General features: G+C 43.5%; 1 protein-coding gene across 5 annotated transcripts in view; it reads right to left on the bottom strand.

Annotated features, from left to right (window-relative positions):
* Positions 1-119: 119 nt before the first annotated feature.
* LOC133967661 (PTB domain-containing engulfment adapter protein 1) overlaps positions 120-20,937 on the bottom strand; it is a 54,437-nt gene continuing 33,619 nt past the window's right edge. For 2 of the 5 annotated variants that reach the window (XM_062403248.1, XM_062403249.1), the window contains 11 exons: positions 17,487-17,568; positions 10,613-10,674; positions 7,118-7,189; positions 4,947-5,045; positions 4,716-4,853; positions 4,446-4,562; positions 3,710-3,796; positions 2,911-3,141; positions 2,586-2,727; positions 2,385-2,479; positions 120-972 (listed from right to left, as the gene is read on the bottom strand). In XM_062403248.1, the coding sequence (XP_062259232.1) occupies positions 901-972; positions 2,385-2,479; positions 2,586-2,727; positions 2,911-3,141; positions 3,710-3,796; positions 4,446-4,562; positions 4,716-4,853; positions 4,947-5,045; positions 7,118-7,189; positions 10,613-10,674; positions 17,487-17,514 (1,143 nt within the window). In that variant the 5' untranslated portion in view covers positions 17,515-17,568 and the 3' untranslated portion in view covers positions 120-900. Of the gene's footprint in view, positions 973-1,386; positions 1,398-2,384; positions 2,480-2,585; positions 2,728-2,910; positions 3,142-3,709; positions 3,797-4,445; positions 4,563-4,715; positions 4,854-4,946; positions 5,046-7,117; positions 7,190-10,612; positions 10,675-17,486; positions 17,569-20,937 lie in introns of all 5 variants that reach the window. The other 3 variants (XM_062403250.1, XM_062403252.1, XM_062403251.1) reach the window with 3 other exon arrangements.

Below are 20,937 nucleotides of genomic sequence, written 5' to 3' on the forward strand. Positions count from 1 at the left end.
TGCTAATCACTGCACCACCGTGCCATCTCCGCGAGAGTCCGATGATTAAAATTCTGAATTTCAAACAAACAAACAAACAAAAGCTGAATTAAGTCAAATAATCGTTTGAAAAGACATAATGTTTTCAGTAAGATTTTCTTTAATAAGTGTAACAGCAAAGTCAATGCAACCAAAAGTAAAATCATGGGAATAGAACTGCATGGATGGACAGTCTGTCCAAAAAAGTGCCTTCTGGTGCAAGAGAAGAGAGGAGAGTAAAAAATGACGATGCGTAAATATGGAACTGACGTCTCATACTTACAAAAAACACAACAAACAAACAAAAAAACAGCAACAATGAAAATATCCTGAAATATCAAAACCAAAATGTGGGAATGTCAGTAAGCAACATACATGTACAACTGGATTAATGAGCTACATCATGTGTAAATGAACAGTATGTGATGTTAAGGGCGGGAGGAAGGTTTTAAAGATACAGGTTCCATTTATTTAATTCTTGCCAGCTTGTGTTCGGCGTACAAACAGGAATGTGTCACAAATACACAGTTCAAATGGTGCATACACACAAAATGGTCTCATATGAAAATCCTGCCACGGAGCGTACCATTCAACATGTTCCACTATTTACATCTCTCATTGCCTTGTGCAATCAAAGGTACTCAAAACGACTCCTTCCTCTTTTATTCTTCATACAAAAATAGTTCTTTTCTATAATGGAGCTAAGTTCACCTTGATATATCGAAAAAAAACAATCTAAATGCAAATGCATATAAACCTCCAGATGAAAAGTGTGACATCTCGCCCCGGCCGTGGAGTGGCACTCGGCACTTCTTCATACAAACGAGTTCAAAGCACGTGGCGGCGGCGAGGAGGAGGAGGAGGAGGAGCGTCTTCCAGGCATCAGCAGCGGCTGTCCAGCGGGTCCAGGGAGAACACGGCGCCCTCCAGGGTCAGTCCCATTTTGAACCCCTCCTGGAAGACAAGTCAGTCAACAGCTGTGAGAGACGCGGCGGCCGCCAGCACCGACGTGAGGAGACTGAGACTGAGCCGTGAGAACAAAGTGTCTAAAAGCTCTGAGAGGTTAAGAGAAGGATGAGAAGTTCAATGTGCACTTTATTCACACACATAAACTCGAGCACAAAGCAACAGGACAAGAGTTTCTATGACAGCAAAAACAAAAACATGCTTTTATCAACACAATGAAATGTGTTTTCTCACATTAGTTCATAAAACACAGACTCAAAAGAAGCTCATCCACTGCAGAGCAAGACGGATGATGAAGGACACAACCACACGTGCACTGTGCACATGGGAACATGCATGCAAAGACAGAGTCGCAACACAAAGCAAACACACACACACACACACAGAGCAAAGAGTACAAACCATCTCTGACGCTGCGAGCATAAGAGGACGAGAGATAAGAGATGAAGATGTTAATAACAGTCCAGGAGAGAAGGAAGGAAAAGTTTGCACCGGAAAGGAAACAAAGTGGGAATCGGAGCAGCAGCACCTCCTACTGGCCACACACAGATCGACCTCAGCTGCTCCGAGTGTCTTTACTAAATGTCCTGTCTCCTGTCTCCTGTCTCCTGAGACGTCTTGAAACAGACCAGTCAGGTTTAACCCACTAACGTCAGAGTGGGAGGATTGAACATGATGTTTTTAGGGTTGAACATTTTTTATTTTTGTTCTTGTGCATGAATCAAGATTTATCTGTGAAGCTTTGCTCGTGTAAACCACTCTTTATACTTTGATGAGACTCAAGTCTCTTTCCAGCATCTCTCCACGTCCTCAGTGCAATAACAACTTCCTAAAATGAAACTATCATCCCATCCACTAACATGGAGGACGTGAGGTTTAGGATTTATGCTGCACCTGGCCACCAGGGGATGATCGAGACACTTTGGCTTCAGTTTCAGGGACACAGGGAAATCTGTCAGCTCCACTTCCTACCTCCCGGCAGCAGGGGGGGTGAGGGAGCTGCTGCTGCGTCTGAAGAGCCACATTTGATCTTCTGCTCACGTTGAAGGAAACAGAGTTTAATAAACACTCCACTGCTCTCTGAATAAATCTTAATAAAGTGGAGGCACTTCATTAACCAACTAATGTGCTCTTTTTTAATAATCTGAGCAGGAATATAGGATTTAATAGTTACTCTTTCACTTCTGTTTTAAGCACCACAGTTTGAAAACCATGATCTATTTCAAAATTAGTTATTTCAGTAGAAGGGGAACTGCTTGCTTGCAGTTCACAGGTCACACAGGGAGGTGGCGCTCTCTGCTGTTGGAGAACTCAGAGGCTTCGTTCATAATAAACAAGAGGAAATGTCTGATTCTTCAAAGTGAGGACAGTGATAACAAGAGAGGACAGGAGACACTCACCTGCATCTCATCCAGCTTCGACTGGATGTCCGGGGGGAAGTCGGCCGAGCCGCAGGTGAACGGATCGAAAGGCTCTGAACCAAACAAGTCCTTCCCTGCAAACACACACACACAGCACACACACAGGTGGCTCAGTCTGCACAGGAAACACTCTGACAAGCCAGAGAACTGATTAGAACATGTCAGAGAGGTGTCACTCACTTATATCTGGTGGCAATGTGGTCGGCGGTGGTGGCGGGCAGCCGTTACTGGCCACTATGGGCACCAGCGGTGTCACAGGGGAGAAGGGAACCATGTCGAAGACGTCTGTGGACGTCTGTGGTTTTATGGAGATACTGCCTCCCTGTATTTAAGGAGGAATGATCTTACTTGTACGACAAAATACACAAACACAAACTCCAAAGATATAGGAACAGCAGAAAATGCTAAATAAACTAAAACAAGAAATCAGACAGAGGTGAAAGATAACAAAGCAGCAGAGCACAGAGCACAGAGCAGAGAGGAAGAGAAAGCGTAGGAAGTTTACGCGAGGCCGCGGGATGCTGCATCCCTCAGCAGGCTTAGGAGGAAGAGGAGCAGGTTTGGCAGGCGGAGGAGTTAGTAGCCCGCTGGACAAGTTGGACTCCGGCGAGCTCATAGGGGTGAGAGTGACAGAGGAGATTTCCAGACAGGACAGGGACTTGATGCTGTGACACCAGAAGAGAGACGAGGGCCTCTGCAGCATGTACGCTTCGTTGGAGGCGTTAATGTGCAGCGGCTGGGAGGAAAAGAGAAGAGGTCGCAGAGAGAGACGCAGTTATTCAGTGTGTGTGTGTGTGGCCTCATCAGACCAATCAGGTGTGAGATTACTTCGCCTCAGACTCGGCTCGGACCCCCCCGTGGAGTCCCTGCAGGTGGGTCGTTCCAAACCTGAGCCTGAGGCGCAGCGTCCAATCAGAGGAGCAACATCAGCCCGACCGGCCGTCCTCTAAAACACTTTGGAAACTTGCATAGTCCCGTTTTGTTAACTTTTTATAATTAAAGTTGGTCGTGTGGGTTTAGCTGACGGGGAACATTAAGAATAAATTGACAGATTAGAGGTGAAGCTGTGGTTTACACTGCAGACTGTGGAGCCATGGACACAAGCCACTGTGCTGCCTAATGTCTCTAATGTCAGCTCATATTAACCAGGTCGGTGCTTTTATGAATCTTATGCTACAGTTACCTCACACTTTAGCCTTTACAGTACCACCCTCCCTCTATCTTCACCTGACCTGGGCTCGTGCTAATATTTAAGAACCACATTTTGTCCAGTGTCTGAACTGAAGAGGCTGTTGTGTCCTCACCGGTGGAGAATGAGTGATCATCAGCTGCTCTTCAAGATCCTGAAGCTGCTGCTTGAGCTCAGAGTTTTCTGATTCCAGTTCCTGAATCTACAAATGAGACAGGAGCAGTCAAGCTGGTTTAGTGGAAGGACAAAGTCACGTGACACCTGACATCGAAACATCTGTAATATCTGATCTTTGTGTCGGGATTGGATTAAAAGTGTTTTCATTATATAGACAATATTTAATTTGATAATGTTTCAAATGATCATGATCTTTATCTTTCTGATAAATGTTGCAAATAGCTAAAACGATTTTAGAAAGTATTCTTCAAATGAACCTTTAAGTACAGAGCACTTCACACTGGTGTTTAAATACAACATCACTAATGCAGAGTCATACAGATCTCTTAAAAAGTAGCTCTGTCTTAGGGTAGAGCTAATGGGGATCCTTCTAAATAAACAAATAAATAAACAAATTAATAAACAACCATTTAAATAGAACCCACTGCAGTGTATCAGCAGGATGCACATTACACTCTGACTCTCTATCAACAGAACATTAATGTTCATTACTGGAACTTTCCAGTCGACACAGCGTGACGTCCACAACCGCATGATTAAAAACAATTAATTCAAACAAGCTGTGTAAATTCATAAAGACATCGACGTGTCAGCTTGATGGTTCAGGTCCATTTAAGTCTATGTGAGAACAAAACAAGCTGAGCCACCGGGATGTGACCTGATGGGAGACGTACTCGTTTCTGAAGGGTCCCGATCTGTTTCCTGGTTTCCACGTCTTTGCCTCCAGACTCCAGGAACTTCTTGTAGGCCAAGTCAAAGGCCTGGCCGATGGTTAGGGTGATCTCCTCTGCCTGCAGCGGGACGGGGACAAAGACTGTGAGGACGTCCCTGCAGCTTACTCACACACATCACCAATAGAGAGAGAGAGAAACTCGAGATTTGAAATACAACACATACGCCAGGGATTCTTCAATCTGTGGTTAAAGAGACGAGGAAACACTTACACACTTTTCACTGTCAAACACGAAGCAGAGGTGTTTGTTGGACTCGGAGTCTTTGCAGATGAAAGTGAATATTCTTTTGTCTGTCTTGTCGTCTGCACAGAAGGATATCCGGTGGAGCTGACAGTTGTGCTGCACATCCTGGGAAACAAAAGCAATATGTTTACTATCGACAGGTTTCAAAGAATCAATGCACCAATCGAGCACTAACACTGAATTATTACTTGGACTCACTTTTGTCTTGAGATCTAGTATTTTCACACCATAAATGGAAATCTGCAATTCCACCTTGGGAGTCTTCTGTCCCTCCGACTTCTTGATGTGCCTCTGAAACTGCACACAAGACAAATTCAAAATGTGAACAAGCTGAAACCACAACACATCAAACAGCTGTTATGATCAACAACCAGAAACCAATCACTTATTTAAACATTCGGCAGACACGGAAAATAATCAGCACTGATCCCGAGTCAGCCTTCTGGCCGAGAAATCCAGGATTCACTGACAGTTTAGCTCAGTTTGAGTCACCACCGACTCCCAGAAAGTTTTTGAGGCTTTCTTAATGAGCTGCTTGATTTATTTGCATGTTAGCTGCTGGCTGGGTATCAGACACAGGTTTGTTTTCCACAGACAACATTTGAAAATAATTGCTAACGAGAGTTTTGAGACCATAAAACCAAAAGCAATTAACAAGACGAAGGAAAAAACTGTTCAATAGTTAAACTGTGATGAAACTGTGTTTAGGAAAAAGTTAATCATCAAGGTGAAGTGTTCTGCAGAAGTCGCCAGAAGAAATCCATCTAATGGGTCACTCGCTCTTTTAAGCACATTTTAAGTCTTTCCCAGTTTGGTTGCCAAATGGTTCTAAAGGCCAAATGCAGCTGGCAGCGGGTTCCGCTCAATGGCCAATGACATTGTCTGTTAGAGGGGGAGGGAGCTCTTTTGCATCTGAGCCCACAGCAAGCTGATGACAGCTTACCATTATGTAGGATTTGATCGTATACATTCAGATAAATCTTCATGAAGCCTTCAAATTTAAAAACCATCAAACCTGCAGCTCTACTTTCTCTTTTTCAGTTTGAGAGGAGACACAGTGTGTTCATGGGAGCGTGTGCCAAATAGATGAAGCAGCAGTTTAACCGTCTGCACTCTCTCACTTTCGGCTTGTGGTGAAACGATATGTTCAGCTGCAATCGAGCCCTTGTGCGACCTGGAGTTCAGCCTCAGTGAATTGAAGAAGACCTTTGAATTGAAGAAGACCTTTACTCTTCTCCGGGCCCTGCAGATGTAAACATGCACAGAACTGCAGAGGAAAGACGGGATGACCAGCAGGGACACACGTCTTCTATCTTTCTGAGGCTGTCTCTCAATTCTTATTTTTAAAACAGATTTTTTTCCCCCTCCACATGAAACCGAGCTCGTCCAGATTCTCAGAGTAACCTTGGTCTCCAAACAGGCTCTCAGGATCAGATGTAAAGTAACAATAGAGGAGTGGGTTTGGGAAAACAAGGCTCCCCTACAAGTGGCCTCACAGATTCTACACTTGGCAGGAGGAGGCTGAGGCGGGGGGGGTTCTTGGTCCCAGCAGTTCCCATGCTTACAGACTAACACTGTTAGTTTAACTTTATCTTACTGATGTTGAGTGGTCTGTGTCCTGAAAGGAACTCGGGCAAAGTTAAAAGAAACCGAATCCTAATTACATCGGGGAATTTCCCTCAATGACAAAAAAGAGTTCAGTCATCGGAGTCAAACTGATGGACTGAGCAGATTCTTCGGGTATTTTCCCGGTTTGTGGAAACTCAGATACTCAGTTCAGGAAAGTTCTGTCCTTATTGAAGAAAACTAACATTTTAACACGTTTAACATGTTGTTAAATCCATAAAAAACCAACCTCCATCATAGTTTGGCTTCATTTCTGTACAGCAGGGGGAAGTGGACACTGGTCTGTACTGTCCTTTCTACACGTGTTCAGTTCCTTTCAGCTTGTTGCTTTGGTTTTAGATCCTCCAGCTTTGATTCACTTCAGCAAATTTAAGCTGTAGCATCTGATCAGATGAATTCTGACAGTGAAAATTAAAATACCTGCACTGAAGGGGTTGATTGAGAACCCCAGGGTCATTATATCAAGAATATGCTGAAGGATGATTCATGCTCGGGATCTTTTAACAACAGGTTTCAAAGGCAGTTACAGTTCTGTATCTCTTCCTTCACACCTGAGGGAAGTCTACACGGCGAGGTGCTGTGCTTATCGAGCCGTTAAAAGCATCCGCACTGGGGAGCTGGAAAACTCCAAGGGCACCTTGATGGTGTGAGGGGGAGGTGACAAACGCCCCCCCCCCCCCCCCCTTCTGAAAAACAATGGGTCTGTGCTTTGGGCTGCAGTTTATCCGGAGGACAGAATTTACCTTGAGCTTTCTGACCGCATCCTTCACAACTTCTGTGCCTTTCGGGGCTTCAACCTCTGTGTTTCCAAGGAACTGGAGAGAGAAGAGAGAGAGACTCAACATTAGAGAGATGGCAGGAGAAAAAACGAAATGTGGAAAGAACGAAAAGAAAGGACACAAATATACTGCGGAAAAGTCCTTGACCTGTAGCAACGAAAATATCATCAACAATAAGACGCGCCTTCTTTATATTATCACAACACACACAGACACACACAGACACACAAAGAGAGAAACGCACACTGAGGTGCAGCACTTCCGCTGTTCTCCAACAGATGGAGCTATTAACCTTTGTGCCTGAACATGGTGCGTTCCATCTGGCAGGCACAGCATCAATTGTTGCTGTTACAAACACACACTCACACACACCGACACAGACACACACACACAGACACAGCATGCTCCAGTGCCTCCTGAGCTTAATGTGTGGAGCCGGTTCCAATATCAGACTTCATAAACACTGGCGTCGGCCCCTCAAAGGTTGAGGAAAACAAAATAACGATGTCTCCCAGCGGCTCGGAGCAAACAGGCGCAGACACACAGGGATTGTCTTCACAGCAGAATAAAATGTGTGTGAGGCTTTCCATGACTCGGCTCTGCTAATGTCCATTGGACTGGTGCAGACTGCTATCTTTATGCTGCAGGTGGGTTGATGCTGTGGTTTATTTATTTAGTCTTGTTGCTTCTGTTACCTACAACTAATTGAATCAGTTATTCACATTTTTTTTTGCTGACGCCTGGCGGCAATAATAAAAAAGAAAGGGGGATTAAGCTTCAGAATTATGTAACTAATTAAACCTGCAGTATTTGTTGGTGTATTTGTTCTGGGTCTACAATGTCTAAATCCAGGGAGACAGCAGCACAGTGTCACCTATCAATGCAGCCGGAAAAACAGATTGCAGCTTAATACACAAAAAAGTGTCAGCACTCACACACACACACACACACACACACACACACTCCTGTAGGACAAATGTCCTCCACACAGACGGGACAATGTGAGAGCGACACTGACAGACGCCCAGAATGGAGTGGAGAGAAAGCAGTTCTTCCTGACCAGTGCATTCTGGGGATTCACAAGGCAGGCCGAGCCCGGAGACTCATCCATCAACCGGTGCACGGGGCGGAAAGAAACACGAACCCCCCCCCCCCCCACACACTTATTCCCTACGGTGAGGATTCACACCTCAGCTGTGCAATCTCAAGCAACAATATTACACAAAATGTCCAGGGACAAAACATAGATGTCAAAATGCTCACTGGGACCAGAGATGAGTTGAAAACACAGCTCCACCCGATCTGTGTCGTGTTCAGCCGAAGTGGGTGTGACATGATTGTTGATGTCAGATCTCAAAAAGCTCAGATATTCACCTCCTGCAACAGTGGAACACGTAAAGACGTCTCGGAAAGAGACGGGCTCCAGGAGTAGGTGATAGTCCCTGAAGGCACCACAAGAGACAATATTGATATTGAAGTGGTGGGTGGTGCTGCTGGGTTTATTGACATGTGGCTCCTTCAGTGTCCATAAGGGAGAAAATGATTTTCTTGAGATTTTCAGCTCTTGCTTGATAGATTTTTCATATTGAGTTCATTGAGTTTGCAGTTCAAGAAGATGTTTCTACAAGTCTTAATAAGAAAGAAGCCGTCCCTTCGAGGTAACGTCTCTTCAATTCATCAAGTGCATCTCTACTCCCTCTGTTATCAACACAGAACTACATGTTTCTCTCCTGGAAACGTCTCTGGGAATTACTGAGAAAGGACAGACCTGTAAAAGGATGGGGGGGGGGGGGGGGGGGGTCATGTGCTTCCCCCTTTTCTCCTCCTCCTCTTCCTCACTCGTTTTCTCCCTCTCATGTGAATGTGATGACATAAGGCAGGCTGTGGGAGCAGGAGCTATCTCACTGCTCGGTTGGTCCAGATCTTCTCATAATTATTTTAATCGTTTCATTTCATTCCTTGAGCACACATGTCAATCACTCCGTTCTAGCTGCAGCTTCTTTGGTGCGAGGATTTCTTTAAGTTCTGAGAGTCGATCGAATACTTTCAACTTCCCGGAAAAGTTTAATAAGACATTGTTCATGTCTTTCTTAAACTTTACTAACAACAAAGAATAATTAAGCTATTAATTGACTATTCAGAAATGAAACGAGCTATTAATTGCAGCCCTAAAATTGCAGCCCTAAAACCATTCACATTTTAACTCCTATCATTAAAGTCTAAATGGTGTTAGAAGTAAAGTGCAACTCCAAAAATACATTGTATATAAAATGAAATGCCCACAGAATATTACTTTTAACTGTAGATTGTAACGGCCAAAAAGAGTTCCACCTCAGGTCCATCATAGTATCTGTGAGGTAGGCTGCGGGGGGGGGGAGCAGCCTGACAGACCTTAGCTCAGAAACATGCTGGTCTGTGTTTTGTAAGAGGCCAGTGTTCCCAGTCAGAACGCAGTGTGCCATTTCACTCAAAGTTCAACTTCTTGCATCAGGGGTTCTGGCTTTTCGACAGACGCATGAGTCACTTCACGTAAACAACACACCCAGCCCCCCCCCTCCATCGACTGACACACTCATTAAAAAACTAAAACAAAACAGGAAGGCTGAAACACAGAGCGACTCTTTCAAATTAAAGTTTGACGAGATTCTCTCCCCCCCCCATCGCAGCACCGAGGGAAAACAGCTGCTCTGGAAGAGGAATGAGAGCAAATCCACTTTTTGACAAATCATACTTGCAGTGTGGTGGAAAGAAAATCCAAATGATCATTGCTGAGTGTGTGTGCATGTGCGTGACTGCCTATGTGTGTGTGTGTGTGTGTGTGTTTGTGTGTGTGTTTTACATGGGGTATAAAACGGGTTAAGGATGATGAGCTTCATTCTACGTCGACTGTAACTCTGCAGCTCAAACTTTACGCAGCTTCAACCTGAGACGATAAATCCACGGACAGGCAAACTCATTTAGCCGGACATTATCAACACAATGTGAGCTGCTGTCCTCAGTGACAGGCCTGGTTGTGTCAGGAGAAATGCATCAGGCAACACGTCTCAGTTTGACAGGTCTGAATAAAGACGGCAAACACAACAAATGGTGGAAGCTACACTTCATCATGCCACGTCTACACTCCTGTGAATACAAATCCCCTTCCACACAACCATTGTCTTATAAAATATCTCCTTCCAGACGAGAACACTTCTACAAACACACAAAAAGACAAAACAAGTTCCCAAACAAGTTCACACAGAAACCAGTATTTCTGAAATCTGCACTTTAAAAAAGCGATGGTAAAAATCCAAAACTTGCATTAATGTGGACAGGATGTTTCTCTGTCCTCTTCAATGTAAAAGCCTCTAATCATTGCTTAAAGTATAACACCCCCCCCCCCCCCCCATGCCTTTATTCTAATTGATTATAATACAGTTGAAGTGCCCATCAAGGAGCCAGTCCCACAGTGACACGTACCTTGACATTGTAGGGTATGTAATGCTTGGCCAGTGCGTCCGGGGTGTGCATCCAGGATTTATCTGAAACGACACAACAAGCTCTCTCAGTCTCGTTCATTAAATCACAGTCTGCTGTACAAGAAGGTGGATTCTCACACAAGTGACAGAAGGTGTGAGGACGAATATCACACAACAAACACACAAAGCAGGGGCTGAACCAACATTTTTTAAAGCGGAGAGTTTTCTGTTTCAGTTGGTGCTTCTCTTCTTTCCCCTGGAAGTTGCCCAGTATGGCCACAATCCACCACAGCAGATTTGTTGGTGAGGAATCAGCTCTACTGGAACAGTTTTTGGATTTAAATATGTTGCTAATAGAATATTCTATTTTGCATGCTACAAAACATGGTCTGATTATGATGCCAAGTAGGTAACTGTTGTGTGTCCGTGTTGCAAAATGCTGTGAAAACTCCATAGATCAGCTTATAATGTGACTGAGGTCAAAATACTCCACATGTCTTTGATTATTGTTTATTCCGAGTATTCAGGGTTGAGCTAATCAGAAAATGCTGTTTACAGGAGTGTCTTATTGGAACTGTTGTGTTGATGTGTTTACTGATGGTGCCCAGGAAACAGACACACACTTTGTTTTTCTCTTTCTCTTGAAAGCACATTCAGGATCCCCTTAGTTACCAGAGTGAGTGAAGGTTTGTTCGCTCTGGAGCCGTTTCCAAGCTGCTCCGTCTCATTTTGCACTTTAACTGAATAAAGAACTTCTTGATATTCACATGAGGTCTAAGAATTAAAACAAATTTCGTTCTTTCTATAAACAAACAAAACACATGAGTCTTTTTTTGTGGCTTTCCAAGTCAACTTAAGTTCCAGGGTAGCATGGATTTCCTTCTTTAAATAAGAGTGTTTCACAAACCAGTGTGACCAGTGTGACTTGTGACACATCCTCACACAGAGCTAATGAGCGACTTGCCCTGCAGACGCTCTGTGAGGATTAAACCGAGGCTCAGGGATCATCACAGGTCACTGATGAAACAATTCAAACTGTCCCCTTCTGCCATTCTCAACATTTCCTAATCATCTGCTGATTAGAGATCCTTCTCATTGTTTCATTTCCCCCACCCCCCCCTCCACCACCCCTGCTAATGAATGTTGTGACAGAAGAGGCATGACTGTGACCTTGGGGGCGCTCCATTACCGTGGGGTGATTGTGTTAATCAAGAATTTGCAAGGTGGAAATTGGTGTGAATCAAATGTATGACGTCCGTTACAAAAGTCTGTGATCGCTTTGTTTTCATTATTGTTGTTGACTAAGCGGCTTGATGAATTCTAAGTCTATTGTAATGAGAGTTAAATCAGTGGCCCACATTTGATATTTTGGATTGCTCATGTTTGCTGATCGTATAATTTCCAAGACAAAAGGGACATTTCTAACTTGTAAAGGAGATTGTGTTTTATTTTTCAAAAAATCTTTCTGATGGCAACAAATATAGATGGAAAACAACAACTAACCCACACAGAGTATCACAGTCTGTGAAGTTAGTTTCACTGCTCAGACTCTGCAGTGTGAAGCTCCTCTTCTTAACTCGTCCTCCTCCTAAGCGTCCCTAACAGCTGTGTGCAATGAGATTATCCCCCCCGCTCGTACCTGGCGAAGGCCTCCTTCCAAAGTGCAATCAATTTCCTAGCGGGACTCTTCAGTGACAGATGATAGAGGGATGATGTATCTCCTCCTCCCGTGCTCGGCTGAGGAGGTTAGGAAACTGTAAATTCCAGGAAAGAGTACGGAGGAGAGTGGTGAGGGAACTGCAGGGACTTTTTTTCAAAGGGGGGGGGGGGGGGGGGGGGGTTGTCTTCTTTCCAAGTCACTTGCTGCATAAAATGGCAACCAGGAGAACCCAGCAGCAGTAGGAAGAGTCCTTCTTTTTGGTGTCCAGCTTGCCACAGAGGAAGATGAAGTGCCGGGGCTCACAGGAGAGGTCGTGGTGTCTGAAGGTCGCTCTGTGAGGCTCAGTTGTCAGATGCTGAGAGGAGATCGGAGAAGAACTCACAGAAAAGTGCCGATTCATCACTGTCACACTGTGGTGAACTTTCTCTCTGGAGACGAGAGGCTGCATCACTTCTCTCTCTCTCTCTCGACTCGGATTCGCTCTCCTGCAGAACCCGTTGGGATTTGTGAAAGGATAAAGGGGTCACAAGTCCGTCGTGCATGTTACACTCGAGTAACTAGTTCCATTAGCAACAGATGTCCTCATGTTACTTCATGCTGGGAAATCACACAGTCAGGTTATTATGACCATATTCAAATTACTGTTCGCAGATCGGCTCTGACGACAAACGAATCCCCACTTCCACCTGACGGAATTATTCTCTTTAATTTATTCTGTAATCCACGCATCACTACTATGCTCATCTTGCTTGAACTACTGAACTACGCTGCCCCCTTATGATTCCTCACAGTACTGCTCCCTTTCGTCAGTTTAGTTGGATATCGTGAGCTCAGAGAGGACGTGCATGAATACGGATGAAATTAAGACACAGACTTCTCTTACCACAGAGGAATGAAACAAGCTTTTGTCACATGGGAGGAAGAGATTCCTGCACACTGTGGACTGACTGGTGTTTGATCTATTAGACCTTTATCACAAACGATCTCTTCTTATCTCCGACCTAACAGCAGCAATTGGTTTATCTCACATCTCTTTATCTCATGTTTTACTGTGAATCCAGGCGTTGGTAAGATAGTGTTCACCTCAATGAGATGTGCTTCCAAAGATAACAAAAAACACGTTTCTAAAGTCCTCCACTTGAAAAACCTTTTACTCTAAACTGTACATGTATGAGCTCAAGGAAGAGATTTGACTGAAATGGAACTAATTGGCTTAACGAGCACAGCTCAGATACTCTGCAGGACACCAAGTAACTTTGCTCTCAGAGTTTTGCCGAAGTTCAGGCGGGTGATATCCTTCAGGAGATCATCAAAAGTCTATTATCCATTTAAGAGCTGTCTCCTCACAATGGATTAAAAGTTATCATTAATATTTCTAACTTGTATAACTGATGGAAACAAAAGGAACTCTACCTCCTCTGTGTAAAACCTCCCATCTACACATATTCTTTAGTGTTGGTCTCTCGCCTCTTTAACATTCACTGGGCTTAGCTCTTAACTTCTACAGCTTTCGAATGCACAGTGTTTCCAATGCGTCCACAGGAAGTGGGCAGGCAACAGCCTGATTCACTGCAGCGCTCAATCACTGACAGGCTGACATCTTGCTGGGTTTGCACTGTTCTCCATCATGCAGGGGTACAACCTCCCTGCAGCGGGGAGCTCCACCACGCTGCTGAGGCCCAGTAGGTTGTGTTCTTACATTAAAGATAAAGCACCTCACCCTGTATGACTGCTCTAGGTCCTGACTTTGTGTATGAAGCAAACGTAGAAGTGCAAAACAGAAATATTGACAGTATCTCCTTTGAGGAAATCTTTGTAGAACCTTAATGCAGTAACAGAGGTTTAAAAATGTACTTCTCATAGCAGTGTTTATGTACTGCATGTATCTATATTGTAAAGTTTTGATATGAAACCACGTCTCCGTTCTGCTTGAAAGGTGCATTAAGAGTTTGTTCAATTTAAAAAAACAAAACAACATCCAGTGCTGAGAATATTGCTGGTAGAAATAAATCTGGGAGCCATTCCAGACGGATTATCCAGAGAAGGAAATGCTTATGGATCATATGTCTCGTCAGATGGCTTTATGAAGCAGCTAGGGGGGGGGGGGGGGGGGGGGATCAGGCTCATACAGCACCAGACTTCACCTCAGTGTCGCTTCACATGGAAATCAGACACGCACAAGTTTAACTTAGGGCAGCATTTATACTTGGTATTTATATTTTCCCAGGTATTCAGTAAGCATGGCCACGGGGAAATTAAAGCCCTGTGTATACCCCCCCCCCATCTAATTTTCTTTATGAATGCTTTGTTGACTCCATCATAATGATGAATAGAGGACCTCTTACCTTAGTAACAATAAAAAACGCTGCGTAACAATGACGTGAATATCTAAGTTCTGACGCCTGTGTGAGGACTCTCCACCGAACCATGTTGGTTGGTTTAATTTCATCAGCGATCATTTACACCATGCAGGGGGGGGGGGGGCTTTATTCATATTGAGGGCCTTTTCAATTTAGGGCCATAATAAATCCCACTAACGTCTCTAATGTGTTGTCTGGAGCTGCTTCTCTTTGGCTTCTTCTCCAAAGTTTTCTTATTTAGCTCAAAGTTACATCAGCTCCTAACGAGATGGATGTCATTGCATTCAGCCCTTCAAAATAAAGTTCAGGCTTTTCTTTTTAAATAAACGTTTTTCTAACATTATTGATCCGTCACTTCGTCAGTCAATTTCAATTACACCTTGCACAGTACTCTTCAGTCATAGTGGGTACAAAATATGCATGTATGGATTTCACCAGGAGAGAAGGTCCATGTGATTATTTATAGAGCTGATCGGTCAACGCTACAACAAGAATATGAAAAAAACATTGCTCTGGTTGGGGAGACAATTTAAAGCTTTATCGATCAGAAGATTATTCCCATATATCCCATAATGAGTGACACCATGAAGATATCAGAAAATGCTGTCATGAATAGTTTTAAAAATGCATTCTTCACGGTTATCTCTGCATCACATAAGACTATACACACGACCCAAGGCTTATATAGATCAGAAAATGAATTATGATCATGTAAATTATGTCATCGTCATATCACTATAAAATCTGAAATTGACATCATAAAATGAAATAAAACATTATCTTAAGCAACCAATGAAATTAGATCTACATCAGTGTAGATGAAATGATTGAGGTGTGTACACAGGGTTTGCTTCGCTCCTCAGATTCCTTTCATATAAATCTATATTTTACAACTCTGTTACTTATAACAAGGTCCCCCCCAGCCCCCCCCCACCCCCGTCAGAGTCAAACTACTCAATGCACGTCACGTCCAAAAGCGTCGGGCAATAAACATGGGAGATAAAAATGATCAAGATCCCTGCTGGCATTACCTGCTGCACGTGATCAGGTCCAAAAACACAGCCAGACGCAGAGATAAAGGAGGGGGGGGGGGGAGTAAATCAGTGGAGTGGATCTGATGCCGGTGCCAGCCTTCATCACTCTCAGCCAAAAAGCAGTAGCAGCAGCAGCAAGGTGCACAGAAACACACATTAATAAAACGTGTTGGACATTTATGTACATGTGGGCCTGTCTGCTCTGAAGGCTTTTCCACTTCAACTCCTACCAGAGGAGACGAGCTTGACTCTAGTGTGAAACCATTGGCGATTAAACCTTGTGAGAGGTCGTGAGAGACGCGGAGTGCAGTGGGAATGAGAATCCACAATGACACAGAAATGGATTTGTTGCATGGGTTAGGGTTACACAAATCTCTGTCCAGAGGAGGAGCAAATGCATCATCTCATCTTCCTCATCACTGGATTTTCATTATGAAACACGTTGAGATTCCAGCTCATTCAAACACCACCTTAAACCACCATGTGATCAATCTTTGAAGGATAAACATCCATCACCAGTTTGCTCAGCCACAGGACAAACTGGGACGATCAAAGAAATGCCTGGAAGCAGAATAGACTCCAGGTTCCAGGTCTTTCTGTAGGTCGTGGTTCGTGCTCTGAAAGAAGAGAAAGGTCTCATCTCTCAGAGCGGGGAAAGCTTTCACTACACTTCCTGTCAGGAACCTTTTGGCTTCACTCACTACAGATTGATTTTGAACAAACGTTGCAGGAATTAAATCAAGAGAGAAGCTTAAAGGTTAAGCATATGTTGGTGTCCAGAGGTATTAGCACATTGCAGAGGCCGGGGAACGTCTGTCCTTCTCTTAGAGAATACGGATTTAAAACACTATCTTGACGGATGGATGACTGGAAGCACGCTGAACAGCTTCCGACAAGTGCAAAGACCTGGCAGTGCATGATCGACCTGTCTGGGATTCACAGTAATAGAATCCCAGGTAGAAAAGGGGAGGAATGGATCTGTATTTCTATCACAGGCATTCAAACAGAAGTGGAATGTGAGCAGAATGCCTGCCCCGCCTGATTACATCTTTAAAATGGAGGACCCGATGTGAAGGAGTGAATTATAACACCCCAAATATCATTACATCCTGGTGCACCACCTGGGGCCCTGGACACTTTCCCCAACACTGTCCACTGCCTCTCCAGGAGGGTTGATTCCCACCAGAGGGAGTGGGACAGATGGTGGTAAACACATCAAACTGTTTCGCAAACCACACTCCCAAATATCCCCCCCACGCTCTACGTTTGGCCAGGGTCACCTCAAGACACAAATGTTGCACAACCCCCCCCCCCCCCCTCTGTTGGCTGAGGCCAGGGCTTGGTAGATTGTTTGTTTTTGTGTTGTTATTACCGTTTGTATTTGTGCATTAACAGCTTTGTGGAATGAATAAAGTCTGGACCGGTTTATTCCAGCCTCGGCCGGTCATCCAGACTTTTTGAAGTTGCATCGTGCCTGATTTTTTTAATCAGATGAAATAATAAACACATCACTCAGGATGTCACTTTCAAGTTTTTTAGACTTCACAGTCCTGCAGATTTAATGAGCTGCACAGGGCAGAAAGTTGAGAAAACGTTGAAAACCCAAAACTTTGATTGACAAATGAGTAACTGGATCTTAATGAAGTCGAAACGGGAACAGTCAGGGTTTGATCCAGAAAGAAATCCTTATTATTTCAGAGGAGAAACATTGGAAACGAGAAGAAGCTGAGGATGTCTCAGCCTCAACCGAACCCAGCAGAGAAACAGAGGCATCCGACAGAGCGGCTCTGTGTTCAGCTGGAGGAGTTATTTTCTGCTCACCTTTTTTCCTGTTGAAGGCGCGGTTCATAGTGGAAAAATGTGCGTCTCTGAGTTCCCTCTTGGGTTACTGCCAGTACTCCACCTGGAAAAGCAGCAGGAAGAAGGGGTTTTAAAAAATGGCTTTGACCTTAAGAAAAGACTACCAAACAAAGTCTGACGTGTTCTTGTTGGGGGGGGGGGGGGGCAACGTTGAGCTGTCCGAACATCCCCGGCCTCCTCATCTCTGGAGTCGGGGCTCGTGACCTTGTAGAGCTGATAATAAACAACTCGCTGCCCTTTCCTGTTTTAAAGCACTGGACCTGCCTGAGACTGGTGATTTCTATCAAAGAGAAGTAATAACGCTGCACAGTAAAAATCTAATATTGTTTCCCATCCTCTTTTTACAGTCTGTTGCCTCATGTTCTAATCTTTATACAATCCACCTAAACACATTCAGCTCCACACCCAGAACTGGAATCCAATATCATCTTTATGAGCTAATGACGAGAGATGCTCAACTTCTAATCGTCTTTAGATTCATGAGGAATAAAATTGTCTCACAAAAACAACCACAGGACAACATGTTGAAAAGGTCTGATGTTTTAAAAATATATACATGGATCTGCAGAAGTTATAACTAATAACGAAAGCTTAAATATACTTTGGGGTGAGTCAGAAGATTCATGTAATTCATGGACTCTGGTGGAAAGCATCTTATCTTTTAACGTGGCTGCTCGGTACGGACGGTTCAATGTTAAGTCCAAAGTGAAAACTGTCAAGAGGGATTAACATAAACCACAGATGCAACTAAGCGACAGGTTGTTGCTGAATGCCAACATTTTAAAAGTTGTTGACATAACAAACAATCTGTGTTGTCCTTTGCGTACAGAATTTGAACTGTCTCCCTCGGGAAGGAGTTTTAAACTGCCACGAGCTTCCAAAAGAACTCAGACCTTTTTTTATTAGTGATCTAATTTGTTGTTTTTCATGTGAAGCCAAAGACAATTGTGTGAATAGTTTAACCCGACCTGAACCAAACAGCAGCAGTACTGTGCATCATCACACCACTCTCACACAGCCAGGATGAGGTCAGTGATAGACGTGGTGCTCAGTGTTTCTCTCTCTGAGTCTACCTGTACAGTAGCAGCTCTGCATCTCAGAAAAAAAAAAAGCAATTTCTTTTTACAAATGCAAAATGTCTGCCTCCTGCAGCGTGTATAAAGATGTGACTCCCTGCTTTGACTGTTTTCAGGATTTTGCTTCAGGTCCTCATGAGAGCTTGGCACTTCCGTGGACCTGAAGGACAGAGTGTCCAGGGCGAGGGATCTGTCAGCGAGCTCCACGATCAATATCCTCTCTGCTCTGTTACTGTGGGGAAAAAAATATGCACGACATGCTCCACAACAGCTACTTCAATCTGAGCCCTTTGCAAACAACTGAAGACTGCACGGGCAATTTAGGAAATGAATTGCATTTTTCAATATATCAAGAAAATGTCACTCTGCATTTTCAGTGAATGAAAAAAACAATCCCAATAATGTCAGAGAACCAAATTGACAAATGTTGAATCCTCCAAAACAAGTTTTTCATTTTCATGGCATAACAATGTGTAGAACTGAAATATGTCTGCAGAACTGACACTGCTGGTTTTCATAGAGCTTCACAGAAAGGCCAACAGGGATCTGGATTGGCTCAACACATTCAGACCTGATTCAGACACACATGTAGATCATTAGACCTCACCCCCAAAACAAGCTGTGGACCTGAATGGATCAGAATCATACTGAGTTAAGAACAAAGGGTTTGAGAGAGTAGAAATATGAGTCATCTCATTTCTGAGCTTTAAAGTCTAGCCCACATCGTCTCACATCAGAAAACACATTTTTCTCTAGTTATGATCTGACGCACCAAGTGATCATATCTCAGATCTATTCAGCTATCACAGATATTGATATGTTGTATGTTGCATTGAGGCAAGACAATTGTAGCAGCCCGACTCCAGTGGGTCAGAAGATGATCTCTCCTGTGGATAAACTCAAACAGGGACATCTACTTCATTAAAGTATGCCACCATTGTTCATTTGAATTACTTGTGCTAATTGATTCTGATATGTTATTTATATTCTTTGTATGATATCAGACTAGTATACAGCCTAGTTGATCACAGCCCCTTGTCCCTTTGTGAACCTGTAAGTAATACAACCACATCATTAAAGGTTCCTGTTGATGACCTCAGATGCTTTAACCTTGTAAGCATATTGTATCCCAGCCAACGTCTGTATTTAGTTTTTAGTGATGTTATAGATGGAAATGTATTGATTTCAATTTATTGTACAGAAAAATGATGTCCATCATGTTCCAGTAAATGGTTTAAATGCTCTTTGATCCCTCTATTTAAAGCTGGATCCTCCCCTTCAAACCACATAAACAAGCAAATCTAACTCAATATATGCAGGACAACTTTGTATTTAATTAATGTTCATGTTTATTGGAGCTGCAATAAAAACATTATGACTTAATCATCAAATCGATTTGTCTTATTTGGATATAATCACTTTAAAAAAAGAGACCCCAGGTTTATTTTTCCTCTTCTCAAAATGAGTTCCTGCTTCGTATCGTCCAATGAATGATGCCGTTCAGACAATAAGCTTCTATGTGTCTCAGGCAACATCGTCCAATCGTCCCCTCGGGGCTGAGAAATAAAACACAAAGTTAAGTATGAGAAAACAAATTGATCACTGTGGCACCGGAGGTTAATGGGTCATTAGATTTGACTGAGTAGCAGGACGCTGCCAGTACCAAGTGATAGATTCAGGCTATTGAGTCAGATCCATTAGAGCTGGGCGGAGCTGATGATGAACAAACCATCCTTAAAGCTAGACCTCGGACACAGCTCCAATTATTTCTTAATTTGGATAAAACTGTCTCGGTAATGATTTTTAAAAGTCTTCTTAGACTGAGGAATGAAAAGTAATGAGCCTGGTTTTCTCCTGATGCTCAGAATTGAGGCCAAACAGTTCAATCTTGATTTCATCAGACCGGAGAATCGTGTTAATCCCGGTCTGAGGGTCCTTCAGGCTCTTTCTTGAGTCTCCCCCCGATGAGGAGCTCCTCTCCGGCCACTCGGCCACGAAGCCGACAGATTGCTAATTAGGTTCTTGGTCACCTCCTTTCTCCTCTGATTGAAGTTTGGAAAGGTGGACATCGATAAGAAGAGTCTTGGTTGTTCCACGTAACAAATGAGGATATTACTGTGGAATATTTAACCTCATAACCTCACCAGGTCCTGTTCAGACCTGGTCCTCTATATGCAAATTATCACAACTGGCATTTGTGTTTGTTATGATGTTGTTTTTCTCCAGTTTAAGTTTATAGATCAATAAATCAAATTTTATTTGTATATTAAGATGTGTGTGTCATTGTGATAAAGAGATTTAGAGAGTCAGAATGGCTAAAAGTGTTATCATTATGT

The sequence above is a fragment of the Platichthys flesus genome, chromosome 13 (assembly GCF_949316205.1).
Source record: "Platichthys flesus chromosome 13, fPlaFle2.1, whole genome shotgun sequence".
NCBI classification, from domain to species: domain Eukaryota; kingdom Metazoa; phylum Chordata; class Actinopteri; order Pleuronectiformes; family Pleuronectidae; genus Platichthys; species Platichthys flesus.